The sequence below is a fragment of the Paroedura picta genome, chromosome 7, assembly GCF_049243985.1.
Source record: "Paroedura picta isolate Pp20150507F chromosome 7, Ppicta_v3.0, whole genome shotgun sequence".
NCBI lineage: Eukaryota > Metazoa > Chordata > Lepidosauria > Squamata > Gekkonidae > Paroedura > Paroedura picta.
The window spans coordinates 35,675,366-35,699,301 of NC_135375.1; the positions used below are offsets into that span (position 1 = coordinate 35,675,366).

At 39.9% G+C, this 23,936-nt stretch overlaps 1 protein-coding gene across 2 annotated transcripts in view; it reads right to left on the minus strand.

Annotated features, from left to right (window-relative positions):
• Positions 1 to 6,110: 6,110 nt before the first annotated feature.
• MCCC2 (methylcrotonyl-CoA carboxylase subunit 2) overlaps positions 6,111 to 23,936 on the minus strand; it is a 41,747-nt gene continuing 23,921 nt past the window's right edge. For both annotated transcript variants that reach the window (XM_077347442.1, XM_077347441.1), the window contains exons 8-17: positions 21,849 to 21,913; positions 21,463 to 21,562; positions 19,588 to 19,683; positions 18,862 to 18,934; positions 18,522 to 18,598; positions 17,302 to 17,368; positions 16,782 to 16,938; positions 15,903 to 16,017; positions 15,492 to 15,577; positions 6,111 to 6,338 (exon numbers count right to left, since the gene is read on the minus strand). In XM_077347442.1, the coding sequence (XP_077203557.1) occupies positions 6,221 to 6,338; positions 15,492 to 15,577; positions 15,903 to 16,017; positions 16,782 to 16,938; positions 17,302 to 17,368; positions 18,522 to 18,598; positions 18,862 to 18,934; positions 19,588 to 19,683; positions 21,463 to 21,562; positions 21,849 to 21,913 (954 nt within the window). In that variant the 3' untranslated portion in view covers positions 6,111 to 6,220. The remainder of the gene's footprint in view (positions 6,339 to 15,491; positions 15,578 to 15,902; positions 16,018 to 16,781; positions 16,939 to 17,301; positions 17,369 to 18,521; positions 18,599 to 18,861; positions 18,935 to 19,587; positions 19,684 to 21,462; positions 21,563 to 21,848; positions 21,914 to 23,936) is intronic.

The window sequence follows — 23,936 nt, forward strand, 5'->3', positions numbered from 1 at the left end:
TATAGTATAGACAATGCAGTGAGCCAGGAAATCCCTTGACTCAAATTGAAGCCCTATCAGTCACAGAGAAGCTACCATTTATCAACTTCAACCCTCAACCTATGGTAAGGAATAATAATAGAGAGCCGGTTCAGCAGGCTTTTTGTAAGCATTATTGGGATGTGTAAGAAATACTCAGAATTGGGGGGAAAGTGCTGCAGAAATGATAATACTTGCAAAAAGTCAAGATTGGCACCATATTTATTCAATTATCAGTAAAGCTGATAGGAGAGTATGGCTCCAATACCTTTTAGGTTGGTGAGGGTCTCACATCTTTCTCCATTCATGTTGTTTTTACAACTCATTTAGAAACTCTGTGCAGTAAACTAATTGCACGCTAAATATATCAGGATGCATGAACAGATTGTACCTTTGTAATTGTATTGATGGGCTGTATGTTGGCAGGTCCAATTCAAAGCTTTTATATAATTGTAACTCACTGTCAAGCAAATGTCTGCCAAAGAGCTTCAGGTTTACAAACTAAAAAACCATACTAAATATAGTTGATGTGTACAACTTTCCACATGATCTGAAACCATCTCCATCTACATGAAATCTCAGGAAGAGATTGTCAGATTTGGAGTTTCCATGCTGCTTTATCTCTCCTTAATGATGAAGCTGGGTGAGTCTGGGAGTTTGAACAAGTGAAGGGAGAAAGTAATAGGATGGATGAGGGCTAATAAACTAATGCCACGAGCCTTTGTGGGAGTGGCGGGATAAAAATATAATAAATAATATATATATTTTTTAAGCTCATGCTATATAAGACTGATGTACCATTGGTCAGCCACAAAGGCTACTGTCAGGAGCTGGACACAGGGATGGTATCGCTCATGTGTTGGAAGATCTGCACTGCCTAAATGTTTAAAGGGTTGGTTGTCACCTATAAGGTCTGGTCCTTACCTATAAGTCTCCTGTCAGTGCCATGATTGATCTCTAAAATGGGGAAATGGCACTAGGTGCTCACTCCTAGGTTGAAGACCCGGGAAGCCCTTTGGTTTACTTGCTGGAGTTCATTTGAAAGCCTACTCCATGGTGATGATGGCAACAAAGAAGCAATACTTTTCCACAACCATTGGATCTGCTCTGGATGGTCAGGGCTCAATTGGGTTTTGGCCAAACAGAAGCAGGTGGCTGTGATCAGTTTGCTAAGTACATTGTGGGTAAAAACTTTTGAACTTTTTCTGACTCTGTGCAATAGGATTGGATGGTCCAAGCATTGTGATTTGTCCAGTTGTGTAGGATACCTTTCAACTTTTTCAGTCTGAGGATGTGGAAACTATTTTTGGAAGTTTGAGAACTATCGGTTTATATGACCCTTGTCTCTCTTGGCAATCAGGATGATTTGAGTGTTGGAACATCTTCCCTACGATGAAAGAATGAAGAGTAAAGGATTTCTCAGTTTAGAAAGTAGATGGCCAAGGGAAGGGGTAATAAAAGAAGTTTATAAAATTATGCAGGGGATGGAGAGAGTTGGCAAAACTAACTTTTTTTCCTTCTTCCAAAATTCTAAAATGAAGGCATCCAGTGAGCCTGATGGGTGGTAGATTCAGGATGGACAAAAGGAAATACTTCTTTAAACATCCAGTGATTAAAATGTGGGATTTGCTGCCAGATGTTGTTGTGATGGCCATTCATGGTGCTAAAAGTGGATTTGAGACATTTATGGAGGTCTATCAGTGGCCATGATGACTAAAGGGAATCTAAAGGTGACTAAAAAGAACTTCCACAAAGGCCGTAAACTTCTGATTACCAGTACCAAGAAGCAACATCAGGGGAAGGCCTCAGTCTGTCTTCTATGGCTGGCCTTCCAGAGGAACTGACTGGCTACTATGTGACATAGGATGCTGAGATAGATGGAGCACTGGTCTGACCCAGCTGTTCCTACTTTCTTAATTATTTCGTAATATGATTTTAGATTTTACTTTATGAGCTGCCTCAAGCAGGTGTCTGAATTGTCAAAATATAAATATTTAAAATAAATCTTTAGCATCTCCATATAACGTGTCTCAACAGCAGGTGCTGGGAAAGACCTTTCTCTGCCTGAACCTTTAGAATAGCCATTGACAGGGTTAATGGTTTATTGTAAGGCTATTAGACTCAAGTGGTTTTTTTATTTGAAATCTTCCAACTACCCTGAGGTGACAGATGTTACTCTGGAAAATACAAGATATGCACATGAAAATATAACCTTTAATACTCAGAAATTTATTGATTGAATAAAACTTCCTCCATTGGATTTTATGGTTAAATTATTTTGCTCTGTATCCTCCCATTGGTATTTTTTGCCAGCTCCCAAATCTGTAAATAAAATTTCCATTAATTCTTAAACCAGTATATTTTAGTAGCAATAAGCAGAATGCTACCATTTACAGCTATTCCACAGCATATTTGGGCTTGAGGCTACGCTTATTATAATGAAGGCACTTTAGGGAAAATAAGTAGCATGCTTCAAATTATTAGAGAACAGGAAGTAATATTCTCAGAAGCATGAAATCTGTATAGATACATTCTTTTTCATTATCTTCTTATCAAGGTTATTGATGAATTTATTCCCTGCTCAAGAAGAGATTTAATTACCACCCTCTGTGGAAATGCTTGCAGGCTGCTAATGTAATTCTGCAACATATGGGTAGTGCTGGGTGGGGGGAATACTCAGCCTGTCCATTTCTGTAACTAAAAGACAAATAAAGTTATGACAAATGAGTCATGTACATCTAGACCAGGATGCATACCTTAGGAAAAAAGAAATGTAACATCTGATAGAACAATTGCTACGGTTCTTTGTTTTAATTGCTACTTAGGCCTTATTTCCATAGAATATTTTTTTATTTCAGGGCCTTATTATCTTATTTCAGGCCCTTATTACCATAAGCAAAATGTATGTGCAAAAAGTCACCAGCCTCTGGTTTAAAAATTATTACAAATAAATATAATTTGTCACTTCTATAGATCACAGCTTTATAAGCAAGAACATTTTCTATAGAATACTGTGAAAGTTGAAGAAAATTTCAGTACACAATAGTGATGAATCCATGTTCAATACATCTTAGCTCTTTACAGTCTTGTTTCCTTCCTTGTTCACTATGATCTGCATGGAAGAATTTATTTTTGTTCATGCTAAATTTGTGGCTATCATCAAACTCATGTTCTGTTGTCCTAATCTCGAGCATCAGTTGTGGCGAGAGCTGAATGACTGATAAAACCACAGAAATTCATCCATTTATACCAGCTATGAGTAGTTAAAATGTGCATTTGGATTACAGACTTGAAATTGGTTATTACTTTGCTTTCTTTTGACTATTTTATTTTGCACGTAGAGTGGTGGGTTTTTTTTTGCTACTCACTACAATTTGTTAGTGAGAACATATTATAAACTTCCAGATAAATAAATCATCATTGGCCTGCTTTTATTGACCAATGATTTCTGTAAGGAAACAGTTTATCCTTCATGCAGAATTCAGAACAATAAGACATAGGATTCAAAATCCTATTGAGAAATATTGCTCAGTCTTCACTACCTACCTGTAAAATGGAAATAACTGTGATTTCTCAAGTCAGAACTGTAGTGGCACTGAGTTATTGGGAATGTTAAACAATGAAACTAAGAGACCTTATTTTTCTTTGCCTTATTTCAATTAAGACTGAGAGTCACATTTAGAAATTCTTTGGATCAAAGACTATCTTGCTTTGCGATTTGCCCATATGTTTTATTCTACCAAAGAACAGAGTTACTGCTATGACATTCCAAAAGGCCAAACATCTGGCAACTCTCATTGCATTGGAATAGTATGGCCATTTCTCCCTGCAAATGAACTCAAATATTTCCTAGCAACTGATGCACATCACCTCTTCACACACACACAAACATCTGTATGTAATGGTTGAAGAAGTTTCATTTCACTACATCTGAAGACGTGTGCAGGCACACAAAAACTTATACCCTTGAATAAAACTTGTTTGGTCTTAAAGGTGTCACTGCACTCAACTTTTGTTCTGCTGCTTCAGACCACATAGCTATCCACCTGACTCTACCAGTCTTTGCTAGATGCTGTCTGTTCTATTAATTGTAGTATGTTTGGGGGAGGGAAGGGTGCAATGAAACAGAGATGTATAATTCTTCCCAATCTTCCCAATCTAATCACAATTAATTAAACTCTTAATTAAATTAATCATATGAAGATGTGTATGAGCTAAGAAGTTAATTATATTAATGAAGATGTGTGAGCTGTCTGATGTCTAAATATGTAATTTAGATGTAAAAAAACAGATTATAGGGTAAGACGTAGTAGCTGAAAAGTGCTACTTGTGGGTCTGATGTCAGTAGTTTAATAGATTAATACAGAAATGTAGAGACAAATAGAAACAAGTGGGCGACCTGCAAGGACGTGCTGGGGCATCTCATTTCCCCATCCCCATGATGTCCTCAGTTGTGTGGTATGGAACTGGCAAGGATATGCTGAGGACATCTCACTTTTTCCCCTCCACATTATTTCTTCTTTTCCTCCTTTTGGCAGCCTCCATATCCTAACTGTTCCCTTTTTATTTCTCCATCTTCCCACAAGCCTACCTACCTTCTATCTCCCCCTCCCCAATATTCTGCTATATTTACTTATTTAGTTTGTACTCCCACCTCTCTCCACAATGGGGACACAAAGCAACTTAAAACATTCTCCTCCACTCCATTCATTCATTGATTCATTGATTGATTCATTGATTGATTCATTGATTGATTGACTTATATACCGCTGCTCTCAAAGATACTTGCAGCGGTTCACAATAAAATAGTAAAAACAATACAGCCCCCCCAAATCCCCTGTATCACATTAAAAGATGGCAAAACCATGACGTTCTAACTCCCCCCCCCCATCCAGCTGTGGTCAAGGATCTCTTTCATTAGGAGCAAGGATCCTGATTTTATCCTAACAACTCTTGTGGTAGGTTAGGCTGCGGATATGTGTCGGGCCAAGGTCACTCAGAGAGCTTACATGGCAGCGAGGATTTGAACTCGGGTATCCAAGATCCTAATCTAAAACTCTAACACAACACTTTGGAACAAGAGCAAGCAGCCAGTTCTGGGACAGCCAATCAAGTTACATGATAGCAAGTGGTTTAGAGATCCAGCATGGTGTAGTGGTTAAGATTGGAAGCCTCTAATCTGGAGAACAGGGTTTGATTCTCAGCTCTTCCACTTGCAGCCAGCTGGGTGGCCTCGGGCTAGACACACTTCTCTTAGGGCTCTTCTCACAGAGCAGTTCTGTTAGAGCTCTCTTAGTCCCACCTACCTCACAGGGTGTCTGTTGTGGGGAGAGGAAGAGAAAGATGTTTGTAAGCCGCTTTGGGACTCCTTCAGATATTAAAAAAACAGCCCCCCTATCTTCTTCTTCTTCTAGCTGTTGCTGCTCAGCTTGGCCCTGCTGTGTTTTCTCCTCAAAGACGCAAATAACCATGGAAATGACCCTGCCTTTTCCTGGCAGAAATTGACTTTTTTTTATTTATTTATATTTATATAATTTGATTTATATTCCACCACTCCCATACCTGACTCACGGCCGGTAACAAAATTTTCCCTCCCCATAAAACATAACCATACAATCCCCCTCATCTGACAGCAGAATAATGCACTCCCCACCCCACTCGACAGAAGGCATATAAGTGCCTCGGGATGGGGGTTGATAGGGAGCAACATGCTAACCACATTCTCTCAATGACGGGGGGGGGGGGACGACCATGTGAAGGCTGGTAATAGGGTTGTAGTTGCCTAGCACTTGCCCAGAAAGGCTTATGTTTCTTAAAGCCACATGCACCACTTATATTATTTTGGACCATCAGTTTTGTTTTAAGATTTTAGATTATTCTGTAAATCTGGGGCTTTGTTCAAGTTTGCCTATTCACAGCTCCAATCTCTGGCTTTAAGTATCCACAGATCTAGCCATGTTGAGAACTATATATATATCAATTTACCACTAAAAACTACAATTCCTGCACAAGAGAGACTGATTATTAACTCACCATCATGCAACTACCTAAACATTATAAGATTCCAATTAACAAAAATACAAAAATAAAACTGAATTATGACATTGTGCAAATCTTTATTTTACATTACATTTTTTAGTCCTTCTGATTTTGTTAATTAAAACCCATATTGTAGTAGTCCAGAGATGCCAAGGCTTTCATATCACATCCTGAATACTCCAAACTCAGTCTTCTTAGTGGGTGCATTGAGTGCAGCACTTAAGCTGAGACCCAAAACCAGTCTTGTGTCAGCTGGATCAATAATTCCATCATCCCAGAGCCTGGAACAGACACAGCAAATAGCAAAAAATTACATTTTAGGCATACATGACATGCAAATCAACAGCTCTTTAGTAGTGAAAAAGAGGTGCTTTAATCACTGCCTTGGATTCCCCACCATGAGGTATCAGAAGAGACATCATACTTAATGCAGTTCCTTCTGCACACTGTGCAAGGACTATTGTTAAGATCAACCACATTGTACAAGAACTACTGTAAGATATAACAGGGTGCAATACAGTCAAGATGACAGCTTTCTTGTGTTTCTTGTGTTTCCACTTGTACAAGAACTCTTACACAGGCAATAAGATTTTGTGGTATCCAAGGCATTAGCCTAGCTGTTGGAGTTACTTAATTTGTGAGTGGCTCCTGTGCAGCTGAAGTATAATAGTAATAATAAACAAACAAACAAACAATAAACTTTGTTTTTGTAGCCCACTTTTCCTGGATAGCTCAAGTCAGGTAACAACATAGTTTTAAAATGTATCATATATGACTCAACCATCCAAGAAGGGGTTAATTATGAAGATCATAGAAAGCAAGGAGAACAGGGATATCAATTCCATGAAAAAGCCATGTGGCTAGATCATTTAAATATTACTATTAAAAATTTCTATGCAGTAAAAGTGGTTTTAGGGTTGCCACAGATGCCAGTGCAATATCTAAAACAGATATTTCCTTTAAATTGTGGGAGGGGGAGGCTGACTGCACTGTATTAATGATAATGCATTTGTCTATATTTGCAACTTGTTGGGATAAATTTATAAAAATTTAACACAAAATTAAATTCTTATTATACACATTGTTTTCATCTTTGCAGTGAAAGATGGACCAAATATTTGAATGATGTTCTATTTCTTCTGAAAATATTGACTTTGATCTTTTTAATTCTAAACATTTATACTGACACTATATCCCTTTGTTGTTGTCATAACAATTTCATTCTGAGATAGATTAAAGCCTTTCTGGGCACTTACATACAAGCACATCAAGCATACAAATCTGAACAGAAAACAAAAGATTGTGTTCCAAATCCAGAGCAGACTACAAACATACAGAGCACATATCAAACTGAAATATTTCCAAGTATCATTTCCTGTAAATGTACAGCTAACCAGATTCTTACTTTTTCTACAACACTCATATACTAAAGAGGAAATGTAAAATATGACTAATTACTCATCTGTTAATTAAGTATTTTAGCTTTGAACTCACAAAGATATTCAAAGCAATGAGATATTTCTTTATAATGCCCTACCAACACTCATTTCATTAATCTTCTTTATTGAAGAATATTCTTGAACAGATGAAGACTAATTCCCTGTCACAGTAAATTCCTTTAAAGATATTAATGCCATTTTTAAAGGGGGAGGGATTTATTCCAACCCTCTATCTGTATCTTTAAACATGTAAACTGGTATGTTGGTATTATCAATTGCTGGTCAGCTACAAAGCCAAAAGAATCATCTATGCCCTTTCAGTAAGTTTAGATCATTATGATCAAGTTGTGGGAGAGGAGAGGAGGTCATTTGAACAAAAACCCTCATCTCATAAAGTAAAAAACTGGATGTTTTGAACACAGTATTTTCCTCTGGCTAAAAATATTCAAGCTTTCCGTTCTCAATTGTTTGAAGATTATGTTTTAAATCCGATTACATGGGAAACGTGCAGCCCACTTCCAGAGTGCTAATATTCTAAAGAACAGAACAAATAAATCATGAACATGCAGCAGCCTGACCCATCAAGGCCTGCCAGTCACCCAAAAACCAGAGCAATTTCCCCCCCAAAAGGTTACAATTTTAAAGCACATTAAAAGATTATACAAAACTCTGCAAACATAATAAAGGCATTTCCTGATCAATGTCTTTCCTCTGTTGTCGCATGTGCCTGTATCCTAGCTCCTCTACATCTATCTTTCAGACCCTGTAGCAGCAGATACTGAAATATACCACAAAAGAAATACAAGGAAAAGAAATCCCACATGGGTTTTCACACAAAGATGTCTTTCAAAGAACAAAGCTGAGGCTGACTTGCAGTACAAATGCAGAGATGGAACACTTCTCTAATATCTGAAGTGCCCCTGGCTTGCAAAATCAATGTTTGACCACTCTGTGCCTAGTTATACACAAGTGAATAACAGCACAGAGGACAGTACAGAGAAGGCCTTACTAGGTGGAAGTCAGCAATGCCTTTTTTATTCATCGAAGAGCCTGTTCTTGCCTGAAGACACTTGCTCTGATACAGAAGCTTTTAGGCCCTCACGGTCTACTCTTGGTAATGCTAAAAGCATTTTCATTCACCAACAGCCTGGAAAACCATGTCTTCTAGCCAGAGCTGCAAGTTGTTCAGCACATTTGACAGCTGCAAAAGCATTTTTCCATGTTTTGTCTTCAGCATTCCTGGAGCCTTGCTACACACACACACAGACTGACTACCAGCACCAGGAGGCAACAGCAAGGGAAGGCCTCAGCCTCTGTGCCCTGCTTTGTCGGCCCTCCAGAGTAACTGGTTGGTCGCTGTGACTGTTTATGCACTGGAGGTTTCATGCTGGGCTGCAGGCTAGAGTTTTAGTCATGGCAGGTTGCCTCACCTATTCCTGCACCCACATGGAGGAGCATTTTGTCTGGTGCGCCTCATCCGGCCCCGATTTGTGCTCCTGCATAGGAACTGGGGCAGTGAAGTTCCCAGTGTATAAACGGTCTGTGTGAGACAGAGTGCTGAACTGAATAGACCACTGGTCTGATTTCACAGGGCTCTTCTCATGTTATCTTTTGAGCCAAGTGAAGTTGAGAGATCGTCTTGCTTGCAGCTTCATTAGATTACTTCCCCAGCACTAAAGTAGGATCCAGTATTACTTCTGTGTCAATGAGTATCAACAGGACCCCAACAAAGTGGAAAGGGCCTGATCCTTCAGGACCCTGGCCTTCGCAACCAACATTAGCTCTGTCTTGCCTGGACTCCATTTCAACTTGTGTATCCTTAGGCATTCAATTACAATGGTCAGGCACTGGCTCAGGGCCTCTACAGTAACACCAGGTGATTTGAATAATAAAATGTCAGTGTCATTGGCATAATGATGGCCACTGTTTCCAAAACTACAAATGATTTCGTCCAGGGGTAGTCAAACCTGTGGTCCGCCATATGTTCATGGACTACAATTCCCATTAGTCCCTACCAGCGTTTGCTGGCAGGGGATCATGGGAATTGTAGTCCATGAACATCTGGAGGACCACAGGTTGACTATCCCTGATTTAGTCTAAGGGCCTTTACACAGTTACTGAATAACATGAGTCCACAGCCACAGAGGACAACTGGTCCCCAACAGCAACTCTCTTGAGTTCTGCCCATGGCCCATTATGCACGGAGTGGAAAGTCTGCATTCGGGGTGGAATGGCAGCGGCTAAAATCACCAATTATGCACGCTGCAGGCGGCAACCGGGTGCAGAGTCAACTTATGCCGCCGAAAAAGCCTCATTAGCAAGATGCGGAAGAAAGTGGAGCTTCCTGGGACCAGGGCGCAACCAGAAGCGGCTCCGGAGTATCTGCGTGCATAATCGGATACTCTGGGTTTTGCCGCCGTTGTGTTCCATCCCGTGCATAATCGGTTTGCTTCGCTTCTTCCTCCTCCTCGTTCTCTATGCCACCGTTTCAGCGGCCGTGCATAATAGGCCCATAAGAGACAATTTAAGCCAATCCAAAATGCATCCCTTAATTCCTACTTCAACCTTCATACATCTCAACATGGAGTTGGTGAATCCAACCCTCTATTATTATCTGGGTATTTTCAATATTTTAAGTAAGATATCAAAGTCAAATGGAAGAAAAGGTCTGTGGCTGTGAAAGAATAGAAATTGTTACTGGCTCTTTCCAATTAACTTTTACAAGTAAGTCATGTAACAGTCTTGTGCTTTGCTAAAAAATACCTTTCCATCCTTTAAACCTTTTGAATTCATAGTTTGTTACGGCAAATAAAGATTTTATTGATAACTTGAGAGGTTTTTCCGCTGTAAAATAGACCTTCTCTCTTTGTTTAGTGAAAGCTGCCTTCTGGAATGGGACAAAGGATTAATTATTAAGCAATCTATCAAACCTCATGGTGAGAACATGAATCAAATCTCTGCTTGTAAAAAATTCATAAGAGGACCTCAGCAAAGAAAAGAAGCAAATGGCTCAGGGAAGAACACCACTCCTTTCATTTGTTACAAGATAAACTGATTCCACTCCTTTTACTAACCTATACATAGATTAATCTAACTCATCAAAAAGATGTCTGGCTAATGACTCTTGATAATTAAGAATGCGGTATGTGAAAGCTTTTACTTAACCCATCTTAGATTAGGAAATACAACTAAGGAGCTCACTACTGACATCCTGTATATCAAAAGGGATATAATTCACATGTAAAACTAATAAATACACTCCTGTTTACAAAACTTTTCCCACCCTAGAGCCTGCCCCCCTTTCATCAAAAGGACAGGCTCTGGTGCGTTCACCAAGACGGATGGATAAGCTGCCATCCGGCAATGTCTACCCTGTCATGTATGACAGAATCAACCACTTTCTAGAGAAGAGAGGGAGGGAGGAATGGAATAAATTTGTTCCGACTACTAATTAACAGTGTCAAAAGCACAGACCATATATTGGCTACAGTGTATGGGATCCCAAAGTACTAAATAGGATCCATGCAATGATCCAGACATTCTTTAGCATGTATTGCTTCTAATCCAGAAAAGGATTCACATGCAGAAGCCTGTATGCCTCTGCCAATAGCCAATCACAATTAGTGGAAATGGAAAGTCTATTGGCTCATACAGGGTTAATTAGTTTAGGATCCTGGTAGCACGAAGTAAAAAATAACTACTGCCATCTGATACTTTTGTGCAGTCAAATGCTGGTACTCTCATGAAACAATCAATCAATGAGTATTATACTTCTATGTCTTCACTTCAATGTTTCTTCTACCAATTATGCATTTGGGTAGCAGAAATTTATGTTGTTGATAACTGATTTGGCAGCTGAAGACAACACTCTTGGGGAAAAAAGGTATGCGTAGTAAGCTCTTGTTTTAGGTCTGGGGTTAGCTGACCCCCCCCCCAAAAAAAAACAATTCAAGGCTTGGGATGTCAAACTAGTAGTTAAGGGGGCCAACAATGGCTTCAGATGCCTCCCTCTGCACCAAGCTTTGGATACTGTTGGAGGGATGTGGGAAGAGAAGAGATATACATTTCCTCATGCTGCTCCTGTCCTGGATGCTGTCAGGGAGGCAGTCAGGGAGGACAGCACTTGGGACAGATCATTAGTGGGACAGATCATTAGTTTGAGACAGCCCTGCCAACAGGCTTGGTTCAGACATATCAAGTGGCAGCAGCATTGTTTGAGCTTGTCCAGCAATCCAAGTAACCGGGACCAAATGATTCTTTGCAGTCCTGGTTTGCAGGGAATCTTTGAGCCACAGCACACTGTGTTGAATATGACAGCAAACTGTGGCTTGCTAAAAAAAACAGGAAGTAACTAATTAGACTGCCGGGCTAAACGGGTCTTGGAGCAGACCTAAACGGAGGCAAAGCACATTAGTCCAAGGATCAACCATGCTCATTCACACAGTACTGAACCATAATTTGACATTGTGTTTGAACTGAACCACAGAGTTCCATCCACTATAAGCCTGTGGGATTTGGGGTTCAAAGGAGTAGTTGTGCACGGAATGTTTTATCATAATGTGAATTTATGTCTGAAGTGTTCAGTTTATAGGTGTTACAGTCCTCAACCAGTACAAATATTTGAACTGAACCAGAGTTTCATCCACTGGAAATATGGGATTATGAATTCAAAGGAGTGAAATCACAAATCTTTAAATCACTTAATCTTCAGTTAGGTCAAGTGTCACATGGATGGACAGACCAAATTTATCTAAAGTGTTCTTACACTTACGTGTAAGAAAAAGAGGTGATGACACATTGTTAATTGTTATTCTTCTCCTGAAATTACAGCCAATATCTAATAGACAGAATTTTTAAAATAACTTCTGTGAAAATGATTAGTGCCCTGACCTGGATAAATCAGGCTAACCCAATCTCTCATCAGATCTCGGAAGCTAAGCAACATCAGCCCTGATGAGTATTTGGATGGGAGATGACCAAGGAAGTCCAGAGTCACAATGCAGAGGCCACCTCTGAACATCTCTTGCCTTGAAAACATCATTAGGTCACAGAAAGTCAACTGTGACTTGATGCAAAAAAAAACACCCAAATTAGCAAGTAACCTACTTCTCCAAATGTATTTGGTCAGTTGTGGAAAGAAAGACGCTGTTTCTTGTATCAAATCTGTGCAAGGATTGAATGGTTAAAGTCCAATTATATTTCAAGTCCTTTAATCATTGAGAAACATTTTTGGATGGACCTCATTTTGGATGGACATTTTGGATGGACAAAAAAAGAACACATAATGAACCTGGAAAGCCTGGGCAAGCACAATTCCATCAGATATTGAAAGCTAAGCAGGGTGTGGCCCAGCTAGCACTTGGAAGGGTGATCTCCAAGAGCTACCAGGATCATGACACAGGGGCAGGCAATGTTAAATCATCTCAGAACATCTCTTGCCATGCAACCTGACAATCTTAGGATCTCCTGCCTATTTTACACAGATACCATATAAATAATAATAAATAAATTCATGATGAACAAAAATTTATTTTCAGTCACAATTTTTCATGCAATCAATTTGTTGAGAAAACCTGCCTAACTTAAGTATAATCTAACATATAAAAAACTGTGCATACTTCCAATAATGTGTTGAACGTTCTAAAGCCTCCTGGTAGAGGGAGGTTTCACAGAATCAGCCTCTCTGTCAGATGGCTATCTAGCCTCTGTTTAAAAATTTCCAAAGATGGAGAACCCACCACCTCCTGAGGAAGCCTGTTCCACTGTCTGTGACATGTCTGTCCCAGACATAGCAAAAGTAAAAACTACATACAGATCGCCTCTTTCCTTAATGCAGTGAGTTGTAGAGCTATTATTTCACCTGCTATCAAACACACTGTAAACATCATTTGTCCATTCCCAGTTTCTCCTTCTCCCATGTTTCTGGAGAAATGTATTTTTCCTCTTGCACTGTGATAAGTCTGATAAGTTCTTTCAGATGGGCCTGAAGCAAAGCTGCCCAACTGCAAGCAAATCCTTACGCACCAGTCTTCCACAGGCGGCTGATAGAGGAAGAGGAAGTGAAGCCAAAGTGCCCCTTCTGTGGGCCCAGCTTCCTGCCTCTCCCTCCCTTGCACTGGAGCAGCATCTTCCAGCCATTCCTCCCCATTCACCAAACAAAGACATGGCCCCATACATCAAACAAAGAAGAGCTCTTGACCTCGTCCATGCTGCCACAGTGGGGATAAGGGGAAAGGAGTTGCCAGGTACCCATGAAGCTTCTCGCCAAGCAATGTACAGGACCAACAATGTTTCCCAGGACCAACCCAGTAAGCACAACTTCTTAGGTCAGAGTGGGCAGGCTGTGCACTCTGGGACTGCTCGCCAGTCACAGCTTGATCCAGCCCAGCAGTTGCAACCTGAGCCCAGCCCTCCTTCCCTCCCTCCCTCCCTCCCCCACATGCCTCTCCCTTGCCTGGAGTGAAGCATGGTTGTCATGATCACATTAAGTGGCCCACACTCTCTTTCAATACTCCCCCCCTACCTTGACAGGCTGAGGGAAGTATTGAAGTGTATTTTTTGTCCAACGTGCTTCACTGTTAGTCTACTAATAAAAGAAGAAAATACATAACATTCATTTGTTCATTCTGCCTTAGGAAGACAGATGACATTTTCTAACAGAAACATGAGGCTACATCCTCAGCTGATCTAATTGCATATTATTTCTCCCAATTTTGATGAAGCACACTTGATTTACGCCTCTTGTAAAGTCCATCCTGATTCAGGTCTATTTCTTTTCAACTAGTTGCAAAGAACACAAAGACTGCTACCAAGGTATACAACAAATCAGCAGCAATTCATAATTGCTATGGCAACATTGCCTCAAAAAGGCAGATTGCCCAAATTCAGTATAATTATTTGGTATTGGTATATAGACAGGAAAAGCCAATAACAGGTTTTAACATTTAAGCTTAGATTTGTTAACACTTTCTAATAAACTACAACCATCACATTTTTAAAAGGCCAATTCAAACTTAAGTAAAGTCTATCAGCAACAGTAACAGCTCTTGAAACAAATGAGTAGTATTATCAAAAAGATAAACCACCTTCCAATTAGCCCATTACCCGACTGCCTGGAGTTCGCCACGGCCCCAGGGAGTCCGCAGGTAGCCAGCCGGGGGAGGCTTCTGTGCAGGCCTCAGAGCAGGCCTGCTGCATCGGATCTGTGGTGGGCCTGCTCTGAGCCCCAAAAGAAACCGGGGGAATCGGCGGGGAGGGGGCGGCCGGGGGAGGCTTCCCTGTGGCCCTCGGAGCAGGCCTGCAGGGAGGCCAGTGAGTTGATGGGGAGGGGGGGCAGGCAGGGGTGCCCCGGTCCCTTCAAAGCCCGTCCTTACAGGCAGGCCCGCAGGCAAGCGAGGGAGTTGGCCGGCCGGGGGAGCCTTCCCTGTGGCCCTCGGAGCAGGCCTGCAGGGAGGCCAGTGAGTTGATGGGGAGGGGGGGCAGGCAGGGGTGCCCCGGTCCCTTCAAAGCCCGTCCTTACAGGCAGGCTTTGAAGTCTGGTACATAATAAAACCACATTTTAAAACTCTAAAGTACTGCAAGAGCACCAAATGAAACAAAAAAAGTCTTCACCCACTGGCAGAAGATGACAACAGAAGGGGACAAATGAATCTCCCTTTGGGGAGACTACCAGAATTTTGAAGTTGCCATAAAGAAGGCTCTCTTCTGGGTTTCTACCTGCCTAAATGCAGAAGGTGCAGACATCTAAAGCAGGGTCTCTGAAGATAGGGGCAAAGGGAAGTTTCATAAGGAAGAAGGCAGTCCTTCAGGTATGCTGGCCCCAAACCATATAGGGTAAATAATGAGAAAGTTAAGCATAGCCCAGTTTGCTCCGCTGTAACATATAGCCAGCTCAGTCACTCCTGGAAAGAGGTTTCACCATTATTACCATCCAGCATAATTACCATGTATATTAACACAAAGAACATACTCAGCATTCTTTTATTTTTGTCTTACCGTGCACTGGAATAGTAAGGGTTTCCTTCTTCTTCAAACCTTCTTATGATTGGCTCTTTTAGGGCTTTTTCCTCTTCTTCAGTTAACTGCAGAAAATTAAGCTGTAAGTTCCAACTTCATGTACTGACAAAATACCAGACATTTTTGACCATATTTTATAGTAGAGTCACCATTAAAACAACCACCAATACTTTCATGACACTAAATATTCATTTCTATAGAAACCTCTACTTATTCTAAAACACCTCTGTTTCCACTTACAGTCTGGCCTCAATGTCCTGAAATTAATGCAGTTGGGCACAATATTACCAATGACTTGGTCATACCAAGAAATCACAGGGAGCAATGGTGCCAAGTTATGGATATTCAATTCCATCTTCCTAACAAAGGCTAACTGTAGAGAATGCTTACCTGAGTTCCTTCCCTTGCTTTTCGGTCCTTGGCTATTGTAGCTAAAACTGTTGCTGCTTGCTCTCCTCCCATTACTGAGATGCGAGCGTTTGGCCACATAAAAAGAAATCTTGGACTGGAGAGAGAGAACATAAGTTGACACAGAATAGGTATCTCTGATACTAGCAAAGTAGCATCCTACAGGTACCATACACTACCATTCTTGTTGCCAGTACAATCCGCAACATATGAAAGCAGCAGAAAAGACTTCCAAAGCCATTAGCCCTGACCCCAAGCCTTAGCTTTTCAACAGAAATTTTCAATGTGGCTCTCAGTTATCAAAGTTCCCGGCAGCTCTCAAGATAGCTGAAGCAGTACAACACGTACAAAGTGGCATGTGTCTCATGTATGGGGAACTACCTAAGAACTCATTCAGCAGCACATATGCCCATCTCATTTCTCACAGATTTATGACGAAGAAGAAGAGTTGGTTCTTATATGCCGCTTTTCTCTACCCAAAGGCATTTCAAAGCGACTATCAGTCACCTTTCCTATCCCCACAACAGACACCCTGTGTGGTAGGTGAGGCTGAGAGAGTGCTGATATTACTGCTTGGTGAGAACAGCTTTATCAGGGCTGTGGTGAACCCAAGGTCACCCAACTGAGTGCATGTGGAGGAGGAGCAGGGAATCAAACCCGGCTCGCCAGATTAGAAGTGCGCCCTCCTAACCACTACACCAAGCTGGCAGCCACAAGGCTTTGTGGTTGTCCTGAGTTGACATTTTACTGTTTTGGTCAAAAATAAACACTACGGTCACTACCTGAAGATAATGGGAATCCTGAGACATTACAAACTCCTCTAAAATAATTTTTACCACGTATCTTGGGACACAAGCTTACCTATATGCTCTTCCACACATTCCGTAATTGCCAGCACCATAGGAACCTCCAATGATTACTGTTATCTTTGGGACACTGGCACATGCCACAGCAGTTACCATCTTGGCTCCATCTTTTGCTATTCCACCAGCTTCGTAATCTTTACCAACCATAAAACCTAATGAATTGTAAGAGCAACATGGTCTTGTCTTATGTTTTAAGTCTAAGGGGCAAGGTGTGTTCTTCTTGTTATTCTATCATCTTGCAGGGCAGAATTTCTATGACACTTAATGTATTAGAAATATAAAAGCACATTTCTTACAATATAGTTAATACGATAATCTAATTTATTTTTAATTGGTTTCTTAATGCCCATGCTACAGCAATCCCTCAGAACAGATAAAGTTTGTTTTAAGTATGGACAGGAAGGGATCTATTACTATTACACACTGACTCACTAGTGAATTATGATTTTTGCAGCTTCAAATAATTCATTTTTCCTTGAAAATTTCTCTATATAAATCTTAATGGCTCATCTCACCTGTGATGTTCTGCAAGAACAAAAGGGGAATATTTCTCTGGCAGCAAAGCTGAACGAAGTGGGTCCCCTGTGAAATTAATAAAGGATTGACAGAGGATCTATTGACAGATGTCAAATGATTCTTCCGCAGACCTATTGTTAAACCTAAGGAGTGCTTCCAAGCCAGTATTTAGCAAGTTGATGCCTTTTATATGCAATGCTGTTTTTTCCCCTAAACAAGAATATAGGCTCAAAAAGGCACACATTTCCCCTATTGTAACTAACACTTTCAAGTCGCTTGTTCTTCCTTACTGTAATAATACTCTAATTATTTCTCCTCAAAGTCATAACAGGAAGGTTTTTAAAATACTTGTTCCTAATGATATTTTTATGTATTTATTTATATCGTGATTTATCCCCAAAACCGGTCCAGCTCATGGCGGTTTACAGTAAAAGAATAAAATACAATATGACATGATAAAATACAATAACAATAACCAAGATGGCGGAGAAACAATCTAAAACCCCACCACCTCCCCAATCCATCCCCAATAGCCACCATCATCCTTGGGAGAAAGACTGTGCCCAGATATCGAAGGCAGTGTCCCTCAGGGGCCTAGATAGGGTCTCATAGTGCCTAATTAGGGTCTCATCTGATTAAAAGGCTGATATGCAAACTACTTGCTATGCAAACTACTTGCTAAGTGTTGTATTAGCTTTAAAATCAGTTCTAACACATGCAGGTGTGACTGATGGAAGGTGGTAATTACTGCCTTGACAGTTGGCTGCTATTCTGAATGTCAATATTAAGCTTATTGCTAATAGGAAACAGATAAGACTGAAAAATTGTTTCAGAAAGAGACGTGTAACATTTCAAAAAACAGTGTTTGCTTTATTTCTGGAAGGGCTACGTCTAAACTGAAACACATGAGCAAAATGGAGAGTCGACATTTCTATACATTGCATTTGCTCCTGTTATGCAAGATCATCTCTCCAGACAGCGTAGCCTTGGAGCAAGGATTTTGAAAGGCCTTTTCAACCTTGGAATGCAGCAAGAAGTGGAAGCTGGCAAAGTCTGTTCCCTAATTTCTCCAGACCCAAGCCTACAGTATTTTCTATCGTCAGTTATTATGAAAAAGTTAATTATCCCCTTTGGCGTTCAGCCTATTAGTTTCTTTTGGTTGTCATCAACAAATAGACCAAAACGTCAGAACTTTAGTGATTTTCAGGGCTATACTTACCTTCTTTGCCGATTCAGAGAAGAGAACACCATTGTTTCCAATTATTCCTACGGGATAACCAAATATCCTAGCGAATCCTGAATAAAATAAAAAGTACTAAGTGGAAACTGCATGTTATGACTTAGTTATGACTAAGAGGGCACAAAATCTAAAACACTTCTCTATTATTTGTACAAATAGTTTGAGGACTGTGGCTATATTCATTTTTAAAAATACAAATATTTATTACCCCCAAATTTTTTTAAAATATTTTCATGGATAGCACAGAAATGCAGCATGCAAAACAAATTCAGCTATAAAGGTGGCAGACAGTTTTATAACACATAGTTTAACATAATACCTGTGATTAACGTATCCCCATATAAGGCCTTGAATTCATCAAATTTACTTCCATCTACAATTCTAGCAATGACCTTAAACAGAAAAAGGTACTCATTATTAGTAGTTTATTCTTCACTACAACTTAAAATGCCTTTAAGCACATCTTCTCTTGACCAAAGATTGATACTAGATGCATAGTAAATGGATTCCAAGACAAGCTCAATCAATGAGCATTAATGATGCTAAAAAGTTGTTTCACCCTTTTCTCCCAAGGCACCCCCCTCACCCACACAGCTGTTAATCAAGGTGAGTCCCATGACCCTGGAAATCAATTTTTGAAGGATCCACACTGAGGATTTGTAGGGGAAATCTAAGTAACTTCGATAATCCTTAAATGAAGCTAGCAGACTGGTAGCAGGTGATTCTAGATTCCCAATTAAATCACCAAAAACCAGTGAAACGTTATAGAGACAGAAAATCAGAATGGTCTAGAAAGATGATATACAGATAGCTGAAGTTTAATGCACTTTTTGCAATCTTTTAAGATGATTAAACCTAGATCTTTCTTGGCAAAATAAGAACATCATTATGCCAATAAAGGTACTCTAAATCTAAATCTAAAATCATTACAATTTCCTGTTGTGTGTGTGTATGCATATAAAATTCTAGTTTTTGAGCCTCTGCATATGTGCCCAGGAACATCTACACATACACATGATTTTGTAACTATGTTTTAAATGTATACCTCTCGAACATCAAAATTTCTTTTAAGCTGTTCTCCAACTATCCCATAGAGTTCATCAGCAGGAAATAAAGGTTCTTTTGAAGGTTCTATTGTCACCTGCAATGAATTCAAAATACCAAAACAAAAACAAAAAAAAAAAAAAACAGTTACAAGGGGATGAGCTCAAACTGAAGCAACCTAATCACTGCTTTTTAAAACTTGTCCTGGATTCTTAGAACACACTTCCTCTATTTCTTTCCTTTGGTGCCACACATATCTTGCTATGTTCTGTTGTTGATGCACTGCCAAAGATTCTCCATGGTTCAATACAGATTCACAGCAGAACTCAGGATAAAAAGCAAGAACAAGTTATGGAGCTGTATGCACTCTGCTCCTACCACTACCCGCTTGAAGCACTGTGTGTAACCAGAGTTCTGAAGTTACTTTGAAAGCATATAAACAGGGTTCTCAAAGTGAGCTTAGAAACATGGCTGTTAACCTTGATGGAAATATATGTATAATGTTAGAACTGAGAAGAGGACTGTGGGAATATGAGTGCGAAAATGGGGACAGAGGAATAAGAATATGTTGCACATTATCCTGATGCCAAAACCCAAGTTTTGATCCAAATAGGGCATAATCATTAATGCAGCCAGTGCCAGTGTTAACATGACCAAGGTTTACCTGAAGGAGACTTAGCAAACCAGTTTTAAATCTTAGTTTCAAATACTGATTAGCAGAGAGAGAGGGGGGGGGGGGACTCTGAGGCAACTTCCCACTAGACTGAATAATACCAAGTTCCATACTCTGGCTCTCCTATAGACCACCCACATTCAATTATTTATGAAGTAAACAATGACAGGAAGGCCTGGAGAATCATTGTCCATGGGGTCGCAATGGGTCAGACACGACTTCGCAATTAACAACAACAAAACATTAACAGTTTTTTCATACATATTTTACTAGACAGACAAAATTAGAGACAAACCACGAACACTTATCTAACATAAAATAAAGTGTTTGATAGAGTAAATGTTTTGTGTGGATGGCTTCAATATATACGGTGAAACCGGCTTTCAACTCCATCCACATAAATTACAAGCATCCCCTCAAAGAAAGTAACTCTCCAAAGCTAAGCCTCAGTTAAAGTATTTAACCCTGGAGGTCGATTAGATTCCCCTTTCCTCAAACTGGTTACCTCAGCTGATCAAGTTTACTGGAATCTATTTCTGTAACAGACAGAATCCTCTCCAGGTTCAAGTTGCTCTTTTAGCATAGAGAGCTCTTGTCCACAGAATTTTGTACATGTATTTTAGAAATGTAAAACCTTTACTAGGATGCTTCTTTTGCTAAAACAAACTTTATTCCCTAAGCCAGGGGTAGTCAAACTGCGGCCCTCCAGATGTCCATGGACTACAATTCCCAGAAGTCCCTGCCAGCATTCGCCAGCATTTGACTACCCCTGCCCTAAGCCAACCCCCAAACGCTAACTAAAACCGAAATAAAAGCCCAGCTAAGTGGATGCCCTAAGTCCAGAGCATCCACAGAATTCCCTGTCTGAGGAAAACCTCTTCCCCCTTAAATTGAGGCTGGCTCACACATCCCATCCAGAAGAGTTCCATGGCTTCTGATTGGCTAGCAATTACTTGGATTTGCATGAGGCCAACATCACAGGGAGGAAAGAGTGCACAAACCTGGAGCTCAATCTTTTAGCCATAGTTAAGAGATCCAGTGTGTATAATATCTGCATTCGTCATGCAGAATCTTCAAAATTTTTAAAAGGAATTTTCCATAGCACTGCAATCTATAGCCATGTCCTACAATAATCCAGCAGGAGCAGAAAATAGCTTTATGCTAAAGAACTTAGCATGTATGGAAGTTAAAAACAATACTTACATCTATTTTTTTCTGGTAATTCAAGCTTCTCACCACCTTTCTAGCTAAATGAAGTGCATGATCATCATTCAAAGCATAGTGATCAGTAACTCCAGATTTTCTGCAGAGATGCAGGACAATAGTGCATTAACACACAGGCATTTTTATCTTCTGTCCCATGAGAAAGTTTTACCAGAGTAATACATCAAATGTTAATCACCCTGAAACGTCGTTGGTCTTAGTAAAGACACAAACAACATGTCAGAAATATTTTAATTACATCAATAGAGAAACAACAGCATGAAATCCACTGATAATAGTAGCAGATGCTACCATTAAGGAAACATGCTCAATCTAGCAAAATGTTGAAGTGTCACAACTGGAATTAGGTGTGTATTTTATTTTACCTGCAGTGAAGATCAGCACCTCCAAGATCCTCTGCTGATACCTCTTCACCTGTTGCTGCTTTAACCTAAAGATAAAAGCAACACTTCAGAAAGCAGCTCGCTATGTTCAACTTTCAGGGCTTATTTTCTAATTTATCTGCAATAAATTGCCAAATTACGAAGTGTTATACAAATTCTTCAGTTATTTTTGGCTTTTTGCAATCTGATATTCAAGTTTCTTAAGGCTGAGGACCTCACAAGTCCACAGCTCTGGGTCTATGAAGAGATAATCATGGTTAGCTTTAAAATACAGAGTCTGAAGTTGGTAAAATTCTGGTCTAAAACCACTGTTCTTATTCAGCTTTGTGTAGATAAAATGCCACACCATCCTTAATATTAAAAGAGAAGTGCCCCAGTCCCTTAGGGATTGGAAAATGTTTCTTGCGATTTGTCTGCCCACTCCCCCAGAATTACCTTCTGCTCTAATCAAGCTGATTATAATATGTCCCTTTACATCCTTTACAATCGTTCTTGACAATACACCTCCTACCTCCTAGAGAGCCAGTTTGGTGTAGGGGTTAGGAGTGCAGACTTCTAATCTGGCACGCCAGGTTCAATTCTGCACTTCCCCACATGTAGCCAGCTGGGTGACCTTGGGCTCACCACGGCACTGATAAAACTGCTCTGACTGAGCAGTGAAATCAGGGCTCTCTCAGCCTTACCCACCTCACAGGGTGTCTGTTGTGGGGAGAGGAATGGGAAGGTGACTGTAAGCCACTTTGAGCCTCCTTCGGGAAGAGAAACGTGGCATATAAGAACCAACTCTTCTTCTTCTTCTTTTCTTCTTTTCTTCTTTTCTTCTTCTTCTACTACTACTACTACTACTACTACTACTACTACTACTACTACTACTACCTTTTGACTTAGGATAAAAGGACACAGAGATTTCAATGTCTAATCTACTCATATCTGATGAAGGGAGCTTTGACTCTTGAAAGCTTATGCCCTGAAACTCTTGTTGGTCTCTAAATTGCAACTATACCAGAATCACCACTTTTGCAATATTTTAATTTTTGCAAAGCATACTGTTGGACTGAATATGGTGGGCAAAGAAAAAGGATAAATTAAAAATAATCAGATAAACAGTGGATGCCTGAGAAGAATGATGAGAAGCTTGGTCTTGGGATTTTGAGTACAAAATGACAATGAAATATCCTATGGGAAATAACAGGCACACGACTGAAGATACTGATTTGGATCAAGGAGAAGTTCTGGGGATGGAGATGTTGCTATGAGAATATATGTGGTACTGGAGGTTACCCCATGGATGTGTAATCTTGCCATTCTGGGAACCTAGAAAATATCAATAAACATAAAGGAAGCGTAGAATCCATTGAACAGTGTTTTTGCATAACCGTGTCTGCCCAGCATTAGTTTTATGCTTTCCTTGAATTATTTCAATGGATCATACCTTGGTCTGGCATGACTTGGGCAGTTCTTTAAACTAGTACAAAAAATGAATATTGGCAAAGAAGGAATGAGAGTCATATCCTAGATCAAATGGGACAGTTTCCCAACTAAAACTCCTTTGATAACACACTGAACAATTTCCACAAAGCACCCTAACTGATATTAAAGAGTAGCTCCCTACTGACATGCTGGATTACTATTCTTGCCAGCAATATCCATGTCTACTTGCATAAAAAGCCTTGATTCTGAAAAAGACACTGCGCTTGGAAATAATCAATAAGCTCTTGTTCTTTTCCATTTTTCTAAAGTGACACAATTAGTGCCTAAAGTTCCAGGAGGAAATTAAATAACAAATTAATTAGTGCTAAATGGCACACTTTCGTCATCCAGAGGTTGCTATTGATTTCCTATGTCTTCCTTGCTGATTACTTTATAACAAAAAACCATCACTGACATGAGAAAACGCTATGCATGCTAAAATCATCATTCCTGCAATCTAAGCAATACTGTTTACATGTTTTAACTTTGCTGAAAGACATCTTGGTATCTAAAAAGAAATATGATTATCAAATTCACTCAAGCGTTGCTCAACGATAGCAAGTGTTAAAATGTTATCCTAAATGTTTCTTATTGAAGGCA